Source organism: Bacillus rossius, chromosome 2, assembly GCF_032445375.1.
Source record: "Bacillus rossius redtenbacheri isolate Brsri chromosome 2, Brsri_v3, whole genome shotgun sequence".
Lineage (NCBI taxonomy): Eukaryota > Metazoa > Arthropoda > Insecta > Phasmatodea > Bacillidae > Bacillus > Bacillus rossius.
The window spans coordinates 30,389,795-30,409,640 of record NC_086331.1 but is presented as its reverse complement, the minus strand read 5'-3'; the positions used below and the strand labels follow the sequence as shown (position 1 = coordinate 30,409,640).

Below are 19,846 nucleotides of genomic sequence, written 5' to 3'. Positions count from 1 at the left end.
GACAGAACAACACTCTCTTCGTGTGCGCTCACCTGGTTACAACACAGAAGCCTGCGCTCCGCTGCGAATTTCGTGCCGTCAATTAAATCCGACCTTCACAAAACATTACGTTAGCGTGACGGTGGATCCGCGTTACAGCAGCAGCGGGAAAAAAAAAGAAGAAGCTGGAGGCACGTTTCCCTGTTCGTCGTTTTTCGCGCCGGGTCGGAACTGTTCGGCTTCCGCGCGCTTATAGCCTCCGGCGCGGCGTGTCAGCGGCTCAGAGGCTCCCGAGTCCACAGCTGAGTCAGACCTCCCTCCGCAGACATGGTGACCTCCGCTCTGCTGGCGCTCCTGGTGGCCGCCGCCTCAACTATAGCCTTCACGCCGCCAGGTATGGACCCGCCTGCCCAACTGTGCACATCTTCAGTTAAAACCACGCGGTTTGAACTCTGCTCAAGACTCGAGTGAGGCTTGTTTACGAAAAAAAAAAAAAATTAAGAATACGCCGAGGGCGGAAGATTCGTTCCGTTTCCGTATTTCTTTTATAAACTGTATTTTAAGGAGAGTTAAACTGGATAAAAAGCATGTTTTTAGAATAAATTCTATTCATAAAACAAGCACCTAATATAGCTCATTGAAATCACTCAAAGAACTGGCGTTAAACTTTTATCTTCATTTCTCCGCCATATAATGTCATGTTTGCTGCTCTAATCTCCTAGTTGTCCTATACACGACGAGAAAACTGCGCACCAGTCCACAGCCTTGCGCTTATGCCAGGTGACAGTTGAGCCCGCAGGGTGACGCAGGGTGATGCAGGGTGATGCAGGGTGACGCAAGGTGTTGCAAGGTTATGCAGGGTGACGCAAAGTGATGCATTATGACGCAGGGTGACGCAGGGTGACGCAAAGAAGCAGCAATGCCCGCACAGTGAAGCAGGGTGACGCATGGTTGCGCAAGGAAGCAGAAAATGCTCGCAGGGTGAAACAGTGTGACGCAGGGAAGCAGCAAATGCGTGGGGGGTACGCAGGGAAGCAGCAAATGCGTGGGGGGTACGCAGGGAAGCAGCAAATGCGTGGGGGGTACGCAGGGAAGCAGTAAATGCGTGGGGGGTACGCAGGAAAGCAGCAAATGCGTGGGGGGTACGCAGGGAAGCAGCAAATGCGTGGGGGGTACGCAGGGAAGCAGTAAATGCGTGGGGGGTACGCAGGGAAACAGCAAATGCGTGCAAGGTTGCGTAGGGTGACGCATGGAAGCAGCAAGGACTGGAGGTTCGCGTGAGAGGACATACCACCAAGGAGCATGTAAGAAGATCTGGAGTGGACATGTGTAGGGCGAGAGCGAAGCCAGCCGGTTGCGAAGAAGGGTTGAAAAGAAAGAGGAGGAGAGCGTATTTCTACTGCAAACGCAGCCCCAGCCCACTTGTCCTTGAGGTTTGAGTGGCGCTGGTGTGCGGCTACAATGGTGATTTCCTGTAGCGCATATGGCTGTACAAATCGATGGAATTCCAAGCCGGATGGCGTTGCTTTTCACATGTATTAAAGATTTTTTTTTTTCATTTGTCAACTAAATTAATTCCCAAAACTTTTGAAGCATCAAAAAAAAAGTGGCAAATGTTTTAAACAGAAGTAACTAATCTTCGAACTTTTCGAAAAACCTAAGAAAACTATTTAACAAAGAGAAGTAGTTTCAGTTGTATAATTCTTTACTTTTTTCATAGATTTCCAAAACGTGACGATCAACGACAGATCTGGGAAAAAGCGACAAAGCGGAAAAATTGGACTGCGTCTCCGAACCATGCATTGTGTACAGTGCATTTTGAAGACAAATGGGTCTTAAGAAGCGAAAATCTAACTCGATTAAAGGATGATATGGTGTTCAGTATATTAAGGTTTCCCTCAAAGGAACGGTTTCACAATGCTTTTAAGATATTAGATAAATCCCAACATAAGTTTAAAACATTTCTCTTAAGAGTGTGCTTCGTAGCATTAAAAGACGTGCCTTAATTATTTTGCAAATTTATCATTGTTATGGTGACGATGTCAGGGGTTTTCGTATTTTTTTTAGAAATATAGTACAGTATGTATTAGCAACTACGTTAAGAACTGTTATTTTATTCACACAGAGAAAAGAAATACAAAATTCTAAAATTTGGCGTCTGTCTTTTTATATCCTATATAGGCTTGTTATTATATGTGTGTTGTAACATGTATAAAAATGTTAAATATATTCAACAATATTTGGTAATTATATATATTTAAAAACTTTTATGTACGCTACTTGAAACTACGTGAAAGGTTTTCAGTCTATAAAGGCCTATTCTATGATTTTTTAAAATTATTAATTCTTATGCAAACAATTAATAAAATTGAAAGTTTCTTACATTGTCAGTATATGCATAGCATTACAGTTATTACAAACAATTCTCTACCAGTGTTAAGCTAAGGTTTGCATGTTACGTTGGTTGAGTAAGTAGACTGGAACATGAACATGATATTGAAAAGACTTCTAACTTCTACTAATACACGTATATTACAAGAGATTTGTAATAGATTAAATGAAGTAAGTAAGAATTCGTTTTTATAAACGTTGTGTATGAAATTATAAAATTTGAGAAGTATAATAACAAATAGAAGTGCGTTACGAAGACATATGTCGGTAGTGTTACCCACTGAAACATTATTCCCACTTCAACTCTCTGTAAAAATAAAAGTATTGGGTTGAATGCGTCTAGAGTGGTATATAAATAAAATTTGAAGCTTATTCCTAATTTCATTCGCAGGTGTCCCCCACCTATAGTTGCAAACAAAAATTTTTCCTCGATGTTGAAATTTACTCTGCGTATTCACAAAAAAATTTGGCAGTAAATAGGTATTTAATTTTTAAAAATGAAAGTATTCATGTTTCGAAAAAAATATTAAAGCGGTGTGGGAAAGAATGTTTACAGATAATCCAGTAAAATTTTCAGTTTGATTGTTTTGATAGTTTCGGAGCTGTTGCGAGTTTAGTTTGGAGGATTTTTCCGCCGCGCGAGACAAGTTTGGCTCGTTTTCGTTTTCTTCCAGCGTAGAAAGCAGGGAACAAACGCCGATACCCGGCTTCACCTCGCATCCTTTGCTGGCCTTCCCTTGTCCTCTCCAGATGTATTACTGTATATTAGCTCCATGCATACCACGCGGTTCTTCACTTGCAGCTGTCAAAATAACCGTCAATGCTAAAAAAAATGCGTGTTATCGTGTTAGTTTGTATTTTCAGTATCACATGAATACTGATATTTAGTAACATTTAATCATAGAAAATAAACTATATTAAAATTTTTTTTTTGAATTTTAACATTAGTGACAAACTGTAATGACCTTTTCTCTTACTACTTTTGTACTACTAATGTACTATTAAGTAATGCTAAACTTTTCACCTTTTCCTTCCACTTAAACTGCAAGCGGTCATCCAAAACTTCTCTGGAACATCCCATAAGAGCTATCATGAGAAATTACACGGGATTTTCAATCACGTCATACGTGTGAGTAGGGACTGGAAAAATTCGCGAGTTGAACGACCTATATGCTAGCCTTCACAATCCTCTGCTCACGCGGGAAAATGCCACATGCTCATTGGCTGCTGACTGGTGAAATGTCTCGGCTGGTATAGCCTGTGGTTCGATGCTACTTTTGTTGATAGTGTGCCATTGGCCCAGAGTCCTCCAGATTAAATATTATCCAGTTGCAGAATCAGCGCAAATGTACAAGTATTCACTACGTTCTTTAAATGATTCGTGCAATGGAGAAATTTTGATTTAATACAATTTTTTATGCATACGCATTACAGTTTTGCATTGTTTGTCATGGGAAAAAATTCGTAAATGCAAAATAAGAAATAAAAATGAAAACATAAACCCAAAGAAAACAAGCCTAAGTCAGCTGATGTCAAACAGATAAACCCAACGATGAACCTAAACAGGTATTATGGACAACAGTCTTTTTGTGCCTGATGACGGGAACACATGCCAGTTCCCGAAACGTCGCAACTATTTTGTCATAGGATACCTGGTGTTTTCGTCGGCGTTGTCGCCGTTGTTCGTATTATATGTTTATCTTCATCGTTGTGTTCATATATTTGCTGCGTTGTCCAGGTTTGGTTGTCTGTCTGCATTTACTGTTATTGTTTAAACATTCTCGCCGTTGTTGTCGTCAACACTGTTATTTTTTTTTTCATGACTAAATTCCTTCCACTGAATTCTTGCGCTGTCTGATATTTAGGTTTGAATGTGTTCGTGTGTGCAACTACAACCGAAATATACAGAGTATAAAAACTAAATTAAATGGAGCATGCTGAAATAGCTATTTTCTGTAGTAATATATATATATATATATATATATATATATTCAAATTACAAAACATTATATAGTTGAGTATTTCATGTTTGCACAGATATGAGAGCAATTATTCGCATGTGTATTATAGCTTCAGGTTTATTTTTTTGGGTCTTTAACTTGTCTTGAATATATATACCTATATATATATATATATAATTTTTAACTTAAGATTCGTCGACGGCGGGGTCGTTAATTAGAGGCAAAACCCTGTTCACAAATGGACCGAACAGGCATTTGCCCAGAGCGCCAGTTTTTGAGGGGTGGGAGAATTTGAAGCACGGAAAAAAATAGAACAAAAAAAATTGAGGGACGGGAAAAATGAGTTTTTTAACGTACGGCAATGATTTGATTTTCAAACAATACATATCGAGGGGAAATTTTAGTTCATACTAACTATTGCATTGCGCTTAAAAATATTAGGCCTTAAATGAAATACCTCATAAAAATACACTTAAAACTCGTTTCACATTATTCAGGCTGTTATAATTCATGTTTTATTGCGGTAGTTACAACAGCCGCATAAAAATGCAACGACCGTTTACTAAACTTAAATAAGAAAAAAGACAAACGTCTTTGTGAAATCTTAGTATTTATTTGCGTTATGTGCTGCTATAAAACTGATTATATGAATGCTTGAATTTGTAAAATGTAATGATGTTAAGGGGAACTATAAGTAGGGAGGGGAAGCTAAAAATTGTCTATCCAGAGCGCTAGCTGCCTGAAATCGGGGCCTGACAATGAATGAAGTAAAATTGAAGAGGAAGTCAGCTATGACTTCAGACACAATGACGTCTAAACATTTGCGTGGAATGATTTCGGGAAATCATGATTGATTGAAATGACAGTGTCCGAGCAAGGACACGAGCCCAGGTCCCTCCAGATTACGAGTCTCGTCTTCAAGAACTGCGCCACCTTGCTCGGTCAGTTGCCTGTCTTTAGCCGCACAAGTGAACAATTGACCTTGTCACGATTGACTTTGTCACGGCCCAAGTGGCTTATGTTTGTGCGATTGACCCTGGACGTTTACCCCCATAGATTCCCAGTTATTGATCGAGAGTTTTATGTGGCACCATGAAAACAAGTAAAGACATGTGAAATATGGTTGAATATTCGTTTTAAAAAAATTATTTTCATTTTGAGATACGTGGCGAACTGTCGGTGGGCACTCCTGTCTCCTCTGCCCATGCATTTCACCACGGCCTTATTTCACCATGGCCTTATTTCACCATGGTCTATTTCACCACGACCTTATTTCATTCACCACGTCCTTATTTCACTACGGCCTTTTTCAGAAAAGTAAGCTGCTTCGTCGGCGAATGCGTGACGATGGCCAGTGGTTTGATTCCAAAATTATGGTACGACTTCATTTCTGAGCTTCGAGTCGGCACCCAAGTGGCTCGAAGCACACTATGAGTTGGAGCTCCCTTCGACTTGAGTTTTTGAGTCTTGCCATGTGACGCAAGAATCCTACTCTTGCCTTGACTTCTCATTTGCACAAGTAACAAAAAAGAAAAAACGTCTGACCATATTGCCATTTGTTTTTCAACAAAGCACAAATAAGTAATCCCTTTACAAAAAGCTTTCCAATGTTTAAAATTTTCTAGGTAAATTAACGAAGCACACTAGTTAAACATCATTCAGTGTTCGTAAATTTATAGCTGCTGATTTCACATTCGCTGAATGCAAATTCGCAAGGAAACTTGGTAAGTCTACAGAAAAAACACTATTTTGCTTTCATGGGGTCTGTTATTTTATTACGTGTTATTTTCCTTTTTCACATCGTTTATAATAATACACGATGTTCATACAAAAAGAACGAAATGTTTGAAAAATGTGATTAATAATTATGTACGATAAAGTTGTGTATAGATTCAAAATTTATAACATTTATAATCACAATGAAAAGAAAAATAAATGTACACAAGACACAATAAAAAAATTAAACCGTACTTAAATATCAGCGAAATATCATCATCATTTAAATTATTCAGTCATAGATTGACATAATTTTTATCAATTTTTTTTTAGTTTTAAAATTTTCAAAACGATTACCAATAGTTTATGGAAGCAAAAATCTAAATATCTCTGTGAATTGTTTTGTGAAGTAGAGAAATATATAAAAAAACATTTTGCCTGTGTTTGCCGAATATGGTAAGTATGAGCTGAATAACTGAACTGAATTATTATGCTACATCTACTAATGATTATAGCTCTAACGTACAACTGTTTACCTGGAACTACGAAGAACCCTTCAATCATTAGAGGAGCATCCTTCGTTGCAAAGTCCGTAAATTTAATGTAACTTCTAACAGCCAACTTGATTGTTTAAATGTTCTGCTAGTCTCCATATGACGCTGTTCAACACAACTGAATTTCAAATTTTGAATCGTAAGTTTAAATCACTCCCTGGGCGTACGTGAATTTAGGTCTTTTATTATTCGTAGGAATTAGGTGGGATTAATAAATACTCTGGCTAAATAAAGCATGTAAAAATCTATATTTGTAACAGGCAAATTTTAAGTTTAAATAGTTACGCACAGGCACCGTTAGAGATTTTTTCCGAATGTTGATTCAAAAAGTTTTCACATAAGTGCGAATTGAAGAATGTCGACTGACATGAAGCGTTTTCCAAACGACCATCTGGGTGTTTAGATGTGATCTAAGTGTTTAGATGTGATCTAATTTAGACAGAATAATTTGATCTTTGATCGAATTTATTATCGTAGAAAGTTATTTGGTCACACGAACATCTAACGCCTTCGAAATAATTTAGTTTTTGAGGTCGTGACGAGAAAAAAGTAAGGAATATACTGATACCGCCACTCCCATAAAATATCCGTTAAGTTGTTAGCAGATTTTTACTTCCGTTTTACCTAACTGCCTTGTTAAGAACGGCAGGTTTCAAATAAAGATTATGGTTATTTAAAATGCATCATTATGTGTAGTAAGAGAATTCCATATGATAATTATATAGTAACTTGCTTAACTATTATTAATTTTATTTTCCCGCTGCCCCATTGCATGTAGACAAGCTTCATTTTCTCATAACATTAGCTCAGATTTCAAAAAATATTAAGTATTCCTGTAAATTTACACTTTTTATTATTTAAATAAATTTACAATTTTATGTATAAATAATAACTTATTCCAAAATCTCAGTTTAAAATATTAAAAAAAACTCTTATTTAATTTCAGTTCATACTAATTCAGAACACTTGAGGATTAGCAAAGACACGATTTTAAAAATACATTTTCACAAATTTTGTTTCTTGCACGCGTTACTTCAGCGAACCAAATAAATGTTTACAAAATATCAAATAAAATTGACTTAAATAATCGTATGCTACAGATAAATGTCACGTACTTCATTGTTTATTTTTCGTCATCACATATTTTGCATGCTTTTGAACACGACCTGATTAACACTATATTAGCTTCGTGAAGCATAAAGTAAAGCATGAACATTGATAAAGACATAAATAATGATAAGTGGTGCACAGAATCAACGAGCAAATCGTGTTTCATTTATCAGCGGAGTTGCCAGCGAAGCAAAGCTGACAAAAGAGCGACGTGGTTCGTCGGTTGCAACACCAATTACGCCACTCCATCTTAAGAACGTGTCATGAACTCATTTGGACTTCTCGACTAAGCGTTCCAGCAAACAACGCTCTGATTAGTACTAGAATAGCACAAACATCTGCAAAGCCACGGGTTCAATTATTTTAGTGAGTAATGCCAATTTTCCTAGACACAAAGGATTTATGTGTGGCATATTCTACACCTGTACCCTAACCGTATTGCTAGCGGACGTTTCGACACGACCAGTCCCTTGTTTTAGGTGTCCTATCAGTTTCCTAAATTCCGCGTATGCGCAGAGATCACTTTTTCGTTGATTTCTCCCAGATGGAGGACCCACGCCTGGCGCCATTAACTCATATATGGTCATGTTTGTGATCATCGTGGAATGTACCAAACGTGTTGGTGTACGAAAAGAAACTTTATGATAGCGAAACTATTCTGAAATACATTCTGTATACTTTAATGATCATAACAAGAAATAATCGCAATTTAAAAAGTACTTGAGAAAATTGATAAAACGGTTCTATTTTTGTGCGGTGGTGCTGCTATCTCTAGGATTTTTGACGTAACAATTGTATCGATGGTTACCAAACGCCCGATAGAATGCGTTGAAACCAGTTTACAGCCTCGCGCATGGCATCGTTTATTAAAACATTTGCCTATTTGTTTACTTGCTGGTATTCAGTTTGGCCACTTTCTGGAATACGGCCCGCGAATTAGGTTACGGTAGTATCCCAACAAGGCAGTGCTTATTCGCTACCTTATCCGAACGTATGGGAATACCACCCTAAGACACTCATACATATTATATCACACTACCAGCCTTTTACCACAAACCTTTGGCCAGCTGTCTTTTGACACTTTCGCTGTTTCCGAATAGCAAGGCTGTGTCCTGAACCGATGAAAACTTAACCAAAGGAACATTTAATTTCAAGGCTTCATTCAGTGAGAAAATAACCGTGAAATAATATCCTATTTTTTTTATTTTAACACAACCTGGTGTAAAAAACAATTAAAACTTATTAAGAAGTCATTTGTTTACGTTTATGAATTTTTCACACTCTTTTATCAGGGCACTTTTACATATATACACGTTCAAGTTAATCATTTGACAGTTACAGATAAACACAAAAGAGATTAGACATCAGTTTCCTAGCTTCGTAAACGAATTTCGTTACAGATTTACTCAAATATTGCGCCCCAAACTCCTCAGAGGGAACAAGGACGTGAGCGACTCATCCTTTAACGAAAAGCTGCATCGGTAATTCTATAATGACCCTTTCATCTACTCGTAAGGTTAACAAAGAATGCGTGAGATCCTTGAAGATACAATTTTCAAGAATGCTTTAGACTTAAATGATCCTTAATAAGACAGACCCTAAGTGATGGTTCAAACACAGCTTGGGCTCATTGATAGAAAACCAAGTATTGTGGCAAAAACAACTACGAACCACTTAGCTTGCGTGAATGATACATTCTTAAATATTCTTAATAATTTTTCAAGCCTATTAGCCAAGCTCACAATTTGGGTAGAGTGACATTTAAAATGCCAATTATTATTTAAATACATTCAAAATGTAAATTAAAAGTTTTACCGGCTGCCAAAAAATGTTAGTTTTGTAATTACTATCTGAAATAATATTTGCATTAATAAGTACACATAACATATTATCCAAACATTTTACCTGCTGAATTGATTAAAAGCAAGCCAGTTAACGCATTTTTTGTCTATGCCAACAGTGGCTCAGTAGTTCGTGGAGTGCAAGGCTTGGATACCTTGGGAACGTTGTGGCCTCATGTGAAAATATCCTAGGGACCATGTTGGCCAATCGTTATTACAGATGTTTAACCCGGATACAGTACTATCCACACACAGCGGGTACATATATAAATATAAGTTAAACAGTTATAGTATTTCAAAACTTTGCTGTAAACATATATCCCTAGTACTGCAATGAAATAAAAACAGAGTTTCTGCATAATTCGAATTACTACTAAAAATGGCAAACTAAATTTGTCTATACTACTAAACATTTCATTGTAATATTTTTTTTAGTGTTGGGTAACGTCCAAAAAGTCATTATCTACAATCCATATATTATTTTTAAATAATCTTGATAATGTCCAGCTGGTGCTACATTTTAAGAACAGATTTTTTCGGGTGCCAATTTTTTCGTTGCATTACTTAGTTGAATTATAAATTCCTTGTTTACTAAAAAAATCTCGAAAGAAAATTTTTAAGTAATGAATTTTCATGTCACACTCACGTTCCAAATAGGTAAAAATGCGTGCTCACGCACTCACTCTCGGAAGTGACGTCACGAGAGTGTTGTTCCATATAGTCGAGTGCGAGCACGAGAACGAGTGCGCATATCGAGTGCGTTTGAATGCATGCCCCACAATTCGATGTTAGATCGCCCATTTCTTCGTTCAAGCATCTTCTCCACCAAATATGTGGCGGAATATATCGTAGGCTGAATCTCTTCAGCAGAGAAGCTAGCACATACTGCCTGGAATAAATCATCAAGTCCACACACTGCTACTTTGTGTCAAAAGTATATTCATCTTGGAGTAGTGTGAAGTTCCAGTTCAAGTCACAGTATGTAATCAGCTATTCTCAGTTATTCTTGTATGGAGACTGTTTCGTTGCTGTTCTAGTAGTTTACTGCACTGAGTGAATCCAGCAGGCATCTCAGACGATCGACTAATTTGTTTGGGTCGTCCCAGTACATTAGTCAAAGTTCTGACCACTTTCTAGCTTTTTAAACCTTCACCATAAGCACTAAAGAGATTAGCGAGAACATAAATATTTTCATGGTCTTCATCTTTATATGTGCCACTTTCTGAATCATTATCGCGGAAATGTGAATGAGTTAGCTCTAGAAGTTTTGTAATCTTGCAAATATTTGTAAAGATAGCCTTTAGGTTTCTGGCGAAACAACAATTTGTACAGACTTGGAGTCCCATGAGTTTTGAAATCCTATACACAAATGGTATTTCCTTGTAAAAAGTCTACTTATTTAGCACCAAAATACCATTTATTATGTTTCCTGCACACTCTGAACTTCGTTTCATTATTCCGACTTGTGAAAGATCTCTGGTATGGCTACACCATTGCTTTAACTTGGTGTTCACGTTTCTGTAATTTTGTTTTTTGCATAAACTCAGTACTCGTAAAGTCGTCCTTTTCTCAAGTGAGTTCATATTTCCTCTTATTTTCAGTTGGTACTTTGACATAAAATTCTGACTTAATGATGATTGACAGTTCCTGCTCCTTTTCAAGTTTGCCAAGGCGACTAGTGATTGGTTTAAATATTTCATCATTTTCCATGTAATGTGAAAGTCTGGCTTTTCTAGCAAGTATATATTTTGCATGGGCAGACTTTATACCACCATGAAGGTCACTGGCCAAGTCCGGCATTATAATGGCTAAAAACATGTCTAATGACATTTTACACATTATATTTGTTTGCATTAACTTTATCGATGCTTTCCATACATGACTCAGTCACATTCTTGCTATGTGTAGCAAGATCTGTTTTGGTTGCCAAGTGAGATAGTGAAGAATTCTGACTATCATGGCTGACCCTAAAATCGTTACATATTTGTGCATTAGATACTTCGATCATGTCACGAATTCAAGAATCCGAGACCTCCACATGCTGGTCGATGGCAACCAGGTACTCTAGTATTCGTTTTTGGCACTATCTACATTCTGTCCAAGTAGCAAATTGTAAGTATTTGCGGATTTCGGCTTCGTAAGCCTTGAGAACAGTATGCAGTTAGTTTAAGTACTCGGAGCATGACTGGTACGACCTAATTTCTAAATATTATGACTCGAGTTTTACCATATTAAACTGATCGAAAACTTAATGGTACCTGCCTTTATAAAGAGGCCAGTCATTGATGATATCTAAGTATCCATGTTGGTGTTTATGTGATCGTCGTAAGCGTGACACAAAATTTGTTCGTCCATGCGAAGCAATATGATGACATTTACATTGTCACGCAGCATATGGTTAGGTAAACTGCCGTATGACTAACACAGGTAAATGCAGTCTACTTTTGCATGTATTCCCATGAAAAAGATTCTTGAATCTGGCCTTGCTTATCGCAAACGACTTCGTCGAAAACAAACACAATGCATTGTCTCTTGATTTGCTAGAAGGCACCACATCTGCATTGTCAGTAAATGGACAATACTCCAGGCCTTTAACCAATAGTAAAATCGTAGCCAAGCGCTGGTACTTTGGCTGTTAAAGAGAGAACATTTACGAAAGTGTCTATACACTGGATTAAGTTGCTACGCATGGGTCCGCCATCTAGCTTTCACATTTCTGTTCATCAACTTCCATTCAATTTTCACGAAATTACTCCTACTAAATGCCGAATACCGAGAGCTAAGATGTTTAAACATCAAAACTCCTAACTCAATCTTCCCCGGTTGTGAGAACCATTCAAAGGTCACTTGGTTGTAGCGCAGTTGAGACTAAAGAATAAATAGTAGTTATAGAACGGAAAATCCGACACTAGACTGCCGGACACTGTTTATAGCGCCCCTGGCGACTGGGTAACAAACTAACACCACGAGCGCGGGCCTTTTGAATAATGTAATTTGAAATTTAAGTGTTGTATTGATATTTTGAATCAACTATCTTAATATTCCCATTTCTGGCAATTAGATAATGGAATATTAAGCTTGTGACATGTTTCATACCAGCAACCATTTTTGTATATTTAAAAAATAAAATTTACTAACAATTTTAGACTGCACTATTCACCAAAATTTAATTTTTTTGGGGATTAAATTTTTTATGCCAGCATTAGACACGCAATAATTAATAGTACTTAACTTTATTTTAAATACCATATTTAAACTTAAAAAATTTAACTCTGAAGTATGGCAAGACGCCTATAGCCTATATCTTATGTACATATCTAACAATTAATTGCAGGTCGTTTATACTGTTTCACTTATATTTACGTGCGTGTTAAAATTAAAATTTTGTGTGTTTTAGGATCATGTACCAATTATTTAAAAAAAATGTAAAATCAATTGTTGATTACCTTTAGCATTATTGATTAGGTTAGATACTTTGTTGACTTTTTAACAAACTTTGTTACAATTCTAACACACTCGTGGTCGCAGCGGAAAAGGGTGGGGGGATAACGAGGGAGTGAGTCACCGGTTCGTTACTAGGGCCACAACCATGTGAACCAAGCTTACGAGACTTGCTTACGGAGTGATGTGTCCTGTTTGGGGTTCTAAGACTTGAGTCCACCTGCCACTCATTTTCACAGACCTTACGTGCTCTCAACCTGATCCATGCACAGTAAATTATATGAAGTTGATTACACGTGGACTCTTACGGCTTCCCATAATCATGGTTGCGGTCACGCACTCCCACTTGGTTAAATAATAAAACGTGGTTTTGGAAACACACATTTTAATAATCGCATCAAATCCCTTTTACAAATTTCAGAATATTCTATGGATGAAAACAGCCTAAGAGCATTGAATCAATCTAGGCGAGGTTCAAGCCACGCAGTCTTGTCGTGTTCCAATGTGCGAATTAAACAGTTACGTGAAGCATTCTGCCTTTCAGCAGTAAGCCCCGAGATGAAACAAAAGGTTTATGTATCGTATTAAGCTGCACATACTACATAAGTCGGTGGTCGTCAGTGACTGGTTCCACAAAATGATTTTAAATCTTATTCAAAATTTTACCATACGCAAAGAAAGATTTATTCATAATCATAGAAATTAAATAACAATACATAGTAAAAAACCTTATTTAAATCTACAAAACAAGCTGGTTCGTGTGAATGTTTGCACAGTGTTTGTTTAGAGGGAAGAGGGTGGGGGAAGCAGTCCACTGCATCAGGCTCTTTGAGGGTCCCAACACCTGGTTGTCATAACTGTTATTTGATTTGGCCACCAGCAACTATAAAAAAATTAATTGCATTGTTTGAAGTTTTGTATAACTGCATATTTTGTGTGCATGTTTACTGATAACGGGAATCTAACAGAGTTTAATTGTTCAAACGCTTGCAGGCAGGTGCATTGAATTACATCAAAAAATAAAAATCTTTACTGCAGTGACTAGCAACGACAGACTGTTAAGCATGCTTTAGTCAGACAAAATGTTGGCAGGCTGTCATGATTTTATTCTTGAAGATTCCACCTGCAAGAGCCTAAATAATGAGCTTTGTTGACACTAACACACTGCTCATTGTGTTCGCCCCATCTATGCCATATTAAAACAAAGAGGCATGATGGTTAAGAGGTCAAATTACTGGCCTCTCACCTAAGTGACTGGTTGTAACCTGGATTTTTCAAAATTGGGGAACATGTTGGATGTTGCTGCAAACCAGTAGGTTTTCCCCAGTGTGTGCTATTACTGCTCCATCTCGCTATTTCCTTACTCATTCGCCTCTAATAACCTTGATGCTGATGCAACTTCAAATTATTACTTGTCAATGCATACAGTATATCTGTCCATAAAATAAAGAAATCTGTCCCATTTAATTTATTTGAAATTGCATTAACCAATAGCCACATATTTGTCTGCAAAATCAACATGAAGCATATGCATTGTTATCCCCACTTATTTATAAGCATATTTAGACTTGAACAGTAGGTTTATTCACAATTTTTAGTCGAAAAACTATGTTAAATTATAAATATAATCTTGCAACATTATGACTTTTTAACATTATGAATAATGTACATATAACACACATACAAGATGTGACTGAGAACAGTGCTGTCACGGTTCAAAAGTAAAAAAAAAAGCTTTTTTATAATTATTTTGGTAGAACAAACCCGGGGAATCGTGGGACAAGATAGGCCTGTTTTTATTTCTCTTTTCACGTAAACCGTACATGGCTGAGGCTTGCACATTGAGTCTTTCAATACATAATAATAAATAGTGTGCTATTAAATTGACGACTTATGAGATGAAACATACAACATACACAGTAGAAGAGTTTTAAATTAATTTAACCTGAAAAATAACTTGAGTTACAGAAAATAGTAACACACATGTTATTACCACATACATACTTCTTCACAAAATTATGTTTCAGTCTTTTTACAGTTGTTATAGTAAGCATAAAAACATTTTTCACTTAAGAAGCAACTATACTTCCGCCTACAGAACTCTCAAAACATACTGTACTTCCCATTCGCTGGAAGTTTGAACCCTGGAAGCAAGATCCATTATTTATAATTCCTTTAGATGTGACATATTTACACTGACTAAAATAAAATGCAGGCATGTTGACAAAATTTGGTAAAATGGCTAATAAAATATAGCATATGATAAATGCAATGTATTAAAAAAAAGTCTAATTTTAAATACTTTATGTTCTTTTTTTAAAAAATAGTTTTTAAAAACATTCAAGATTAGACTGTTAACAAGCAAATCCAGCCCACTTGCAAAACAATGATAAGTAACATTTCTTTGCAATGAGCTCAAATGGCCAATAATAGTTCAACAAAGTAAATACTTGAAAATATTACTTATGCATATAAAATACTGTATAAGATAGTAAAACTGCTAACACAACTGTTGCAGACAGAATTGTTTCAAAATAAAATGCTGTTAATTAGTGGGCATGCCAAATGATTCAATCTAAATATTAAATAAACTGAATCAGCTATAATATTATATAACTACATGAAACCAATAAACACTGTACATACTCATACAAAGCAACATGATTAATTATAAGAATTTTACACAATATAGGATTTTGTGATTCAAAAATTCTTTAAAATAAAGTTTATCATACTATTAAAGCAATGTAGGTACTCATAAAACAATCATGGCTGCCAATATTTTATGGTTTTTCTCACTGTCAAAATTTTAAGCCACCATTGACACTATAGCAACTACCCATTCAAAATTTCCAATAGTTATGATAAATATTGGTTGAATTTATCTTGAATATTTCCCTTAAATTGGTGAAAGTAGTTGCAACTTGTCACGTTGTGGAACACAGTAATCAGGCCAACAATATCTCTTACTTTGTGTACATATTTTGGAAAATTTATAAAGAACTTTTTAATTTTACAGTTTAAAGAATATGAATCCTCATAAAACAAATGAGTTTATAAATATTGAAAGAAAACAATTTTTCCCTTCATTTTTTTTAACTTGTCATTTGCCATTAGTTTGATTGGATCAGACGTCTTAACAACCATGTCAGCTTCAACCAAAATATGATTGATATTTCTGTAAAAGCAAAACAAAAGCATTTTAAGAACTAAATTTAACATTAAATTTTTAACATTGCGTACACTACATGTCAAGTGCTCAAAACCAACATTTTCTGCAAAACATTTTTAAATACTTCGCCAACAGCATATTGATAGATTACACTTGGCAGGTGCTTTTCTGCCACGCTCAAAATGTTGTTGAAAAATAAGGTAAACTTTCTGTTGGGCTTACATGAAATGCCTTTTGAATATGCACGTGCTTCGATAACTGTATCGTTCTGTACAGACTCTTCGTTACTGAGTAAATTGACCTTACACGTCGCGCAAGCTTTAGTTGTCTGCAGAATATTCCGAGCAACATATACTAATACATACACCCTAATTGCAGATGAAAACTTCGTGGCAACAACTGTAGGGGCTTCTTTGAATGCAAAATCTGGAACTTGGTGAACTTGTTGTGGAGTAGATTCACCTACGACAAACTTTCTAATATTGCCCAAAGCTCCCACAGACTGATCCTCTTCTTAGTTAAAGGCTTCTGAATGTGCACCCATAATGTTGTTTATTACCAATTCTTTGAATGAATTGCAAAAAGCATGTGATGTTGGATTGGTGTTTTGCAATTCATGAGTACAAATGGAGCCAAAAATATTCTCAACGGGATCTTGGTTCAAGGAACTTAAACACAAGAACCTGAAACCATGTTTATGCAGCTTGAACCAAAAGCACTTGATGTTTGTGATTGTCAAAATCCAATTTTCGACACACACTGAGACTGTCTTATTACCTTTCTTATCAATGAATTTCACTGATCAAAGAGCTGGAAGTGCTTCATCCCAAAATTTCCAATGTGCTGTCAAGGCTGAGTGTAAAGGTTTCACCCCTTAACCGTACTGCCGTTGACACTTCAAACAGTTGGTCCCTGAATGAAAGAAATAAAGGAATGTGGCTGTATCTTTAGCAGATGCTATAATAATTTCTCTACAGTAATCAGTTTACATTTTCGGCACAGCATATCAGTCCATGTAAGGAACCCAATTTCAATGCTAGAATTTGGATTAAATTAAATCACTGGGTCAAAATTATTTCAAAAAGTTGAAATATTTTCTTAAAGTAACAGATCTTGTGCCATATTCAAAGTGGTTTGTATTGAAATTATCTAATATTTATTTATAAATCAAAGATGTAATAATAAACAAACAAGGTTATTATTTAAATATATACATGGAGGTGATGTTTTCCAAGCATGTGCTGATTTTAATAGTTTTTATATTTCTGAAAATTCACTACTGTCACAAAATCCATACTTAAATACATTTACAACCTAGTTGATAAAATATAACCACATGAACGAACCAAAGTTACCCGCAAAAGCTTTCATTCCTCCAGCCAGATGCTGGCTCAGTACTTTCGCTGTAGACTTCACCTTTATCTTGTTGATTTTAAGGAAAGAGCATTTCTTCTACAAGTTTTGGTCAATACCTCAAATTCTCATCTTGCTGCATATAATATAGATAAAACTGCACAATTTCATCACATGATAAAGCTAATTCAGTCCCCTGCCATATGAAAACGCACTTCTTTGGTAAAAGATTGTTTCTAATGCACTTGAGGAAGTGAGGGGGTTCAAACATAGGGATTATTTCCTTCCTTCAAGCAGGTTTTCCCTGGTGCTGGCTTTTAAGACATTTACGGCAGAAACATTTGCAGTTCCTTGATCGCACACACAAGATACTACAGACAAGCCAGCATCTTGCAATGCCTTTAATACTTATCTGATGAGTCTCACCAAATCAATCGTTTTTGTTTCACTTTCTACAAAAGTGTAAGCAATGGGCTGTTTCCACTTTCTGTGTATGCCTCTGGCCATTAAAACAAGGGCATGGTCAGCAAACAGTGGCTTTCTTTCACCGCCACCCATATCCTGGAAACCTACAACGAGATCTTTGTGCGGAAAATATTGAAGAGCTGCTTGGATACTCATTTCGTCAAATATGAGGTTACAAATCCTTTACTGAGGAGGAATAATATTATTTACACATTCTTGAAGATAGTGTACTATGTGCAAATTTTTGCCAGGGTTGTAGTGAAATTTCGACAGAATATAAGGTCTTTCTTGATGTCAGATCAAACAATTTGGCCAGCAAATAGTACCGTTAACCAGTCTGTTTATACAGGGCCAATGGAGCTACTTTCTCTTTAACTGTGAATCTTCTTCCCTTTGGTAGTTATTTCTGAGTCCTCATTTAACACTGGATAAAGTCAGATTTGATCTGTTAGAATAAAAAAAAGTGAAATAAAAATAAATTGAATCTTACAATAAACTGTAAATAGAGCTCACAAAATAGCAGTAGTAGTGAAGTTTAGACATTGAAAAAAATAACATTACAAATTACAATTTTTTTAAATTCTTGTTATTTACCTTATACAATTTTAATTGAACTAAAGCACCATGACGTTTTCTATACATATTTGAAATAATTTATGAAACAACAAACACTGCAGGTAGACATATGTAAGCAGTGATCATTCCGCTAGCACGCTCCCGGATGCATAGTATTGCAGATATTTTAGTAAATAAAATGCACGAATTTTGAAAGAACTTTTGTGAGATAGCAAAGAAACAAGCAGACATTTAAATTAACAAAAGTAAAATAATTCATGAATCTAAGTCAAGCCACAAATTAAAAGTTAACAGGATGTAGCTTATTAAATATAATCATTGTTTTGGTAACCCCAAAGTAAAATAAAACTAAGTTATAAAATTTATGAATTGGCCAAAGAATTTAACTTTAGTTAAAACTATATTTAGAAGACATTATGGGGATTTAAGTGAAAGAACTGTATTAAGCAGGAAAACATCATATGCAAGAATCTTGTAATGTAATTCACGAAGTATTTTTTTAATTTATCTTATTTATATTCAATCCAATATCAAATCTATGCTACTTGCTGTCAATGGTCATAATATTATAACTAACAATTGTGTGTTAGGGCAAAAATTTACCGTAAAAATTTAAAAAATTGTATTTACAATTCTAACCTAATGGTTATACTCTTATAAATTTTATACTATTAGTTTTTTTTTACTTCTGCTAAAACACTCTTCAAGCCTTGCTTATGGGTGAAAATTCACAAGTCTTTGCACAGCTTGAATAATATTAAAAATAAAGATTTACGCTGGAGCTGTGGCAGAACTGCCCAGCAGGTGGCCTGCGGGCCACGCGCTACCCTTGAGACGTGTTTGTGAGCTCGCATATCAAAATAAATATAAATATAAATAAATATTTAGCAGAAAATGTAACTCTTTTCTGCTTTTTTCAGAGTATAAAATAGGGGATTTGTTATTTAAAATTATTAAGTTATTATCACCATTTTCATTACATGTCAATCACAGCAAAATTAAAACATTTCAAATGAATGTGAACCTCAGATTTATGTCATTAACATGCTAAACAATATTTTTTTTTATGTCTACAGCCCTCCAAAGGATAAATACATATTTGGCCCTTGGCTTGATTGTATTTGGACAACCGTGATTTATACATTCACATGTTTTCAAGTAATGCCTTTTGTGTCTGTATTTTACGGTTTAACAGCACTGTCCAGCAAATGTATGAAATATACGTACACAGAAATGCTTACCTCATTTACATGTTTCAATAAATTGTTGTTTGAATTCCTTTTTCAA

At 35.8% G+C, this 19,846-nt stretch overlaps 1 protein-coding gene across 3 annotated transcripts in view; it reads left to right on the top strand.

Moving 5' to 3' along the window:
- Window positions 1–231: 231 nt before the first annotated feature.
- The window catches only part of LOC134529217 (keratin, type I cytoskeletal 9-like), a 37,972-nt gene continuing 18,357 nt past the window's right edge, over window positions 232–19,846 (top strand). For 2 of the 3 annotated variants that reach the window (XM_063363088.1, XM_063363087.1), the window contains exon 1: window positions 233–373. In XM_063363088.1, coding sequence (XP_063219158.1) covers window positions 307–373 — 67 coding nt within the window. In that variant the 5' untranslated portion in view covers window positions 233–306. Of the gene's footprint in view, window positions 374–19,846 lie in introns of all 3 variants that reach the window. The other variant, XM_063363089.1, reaches the window with a different exon arrangement.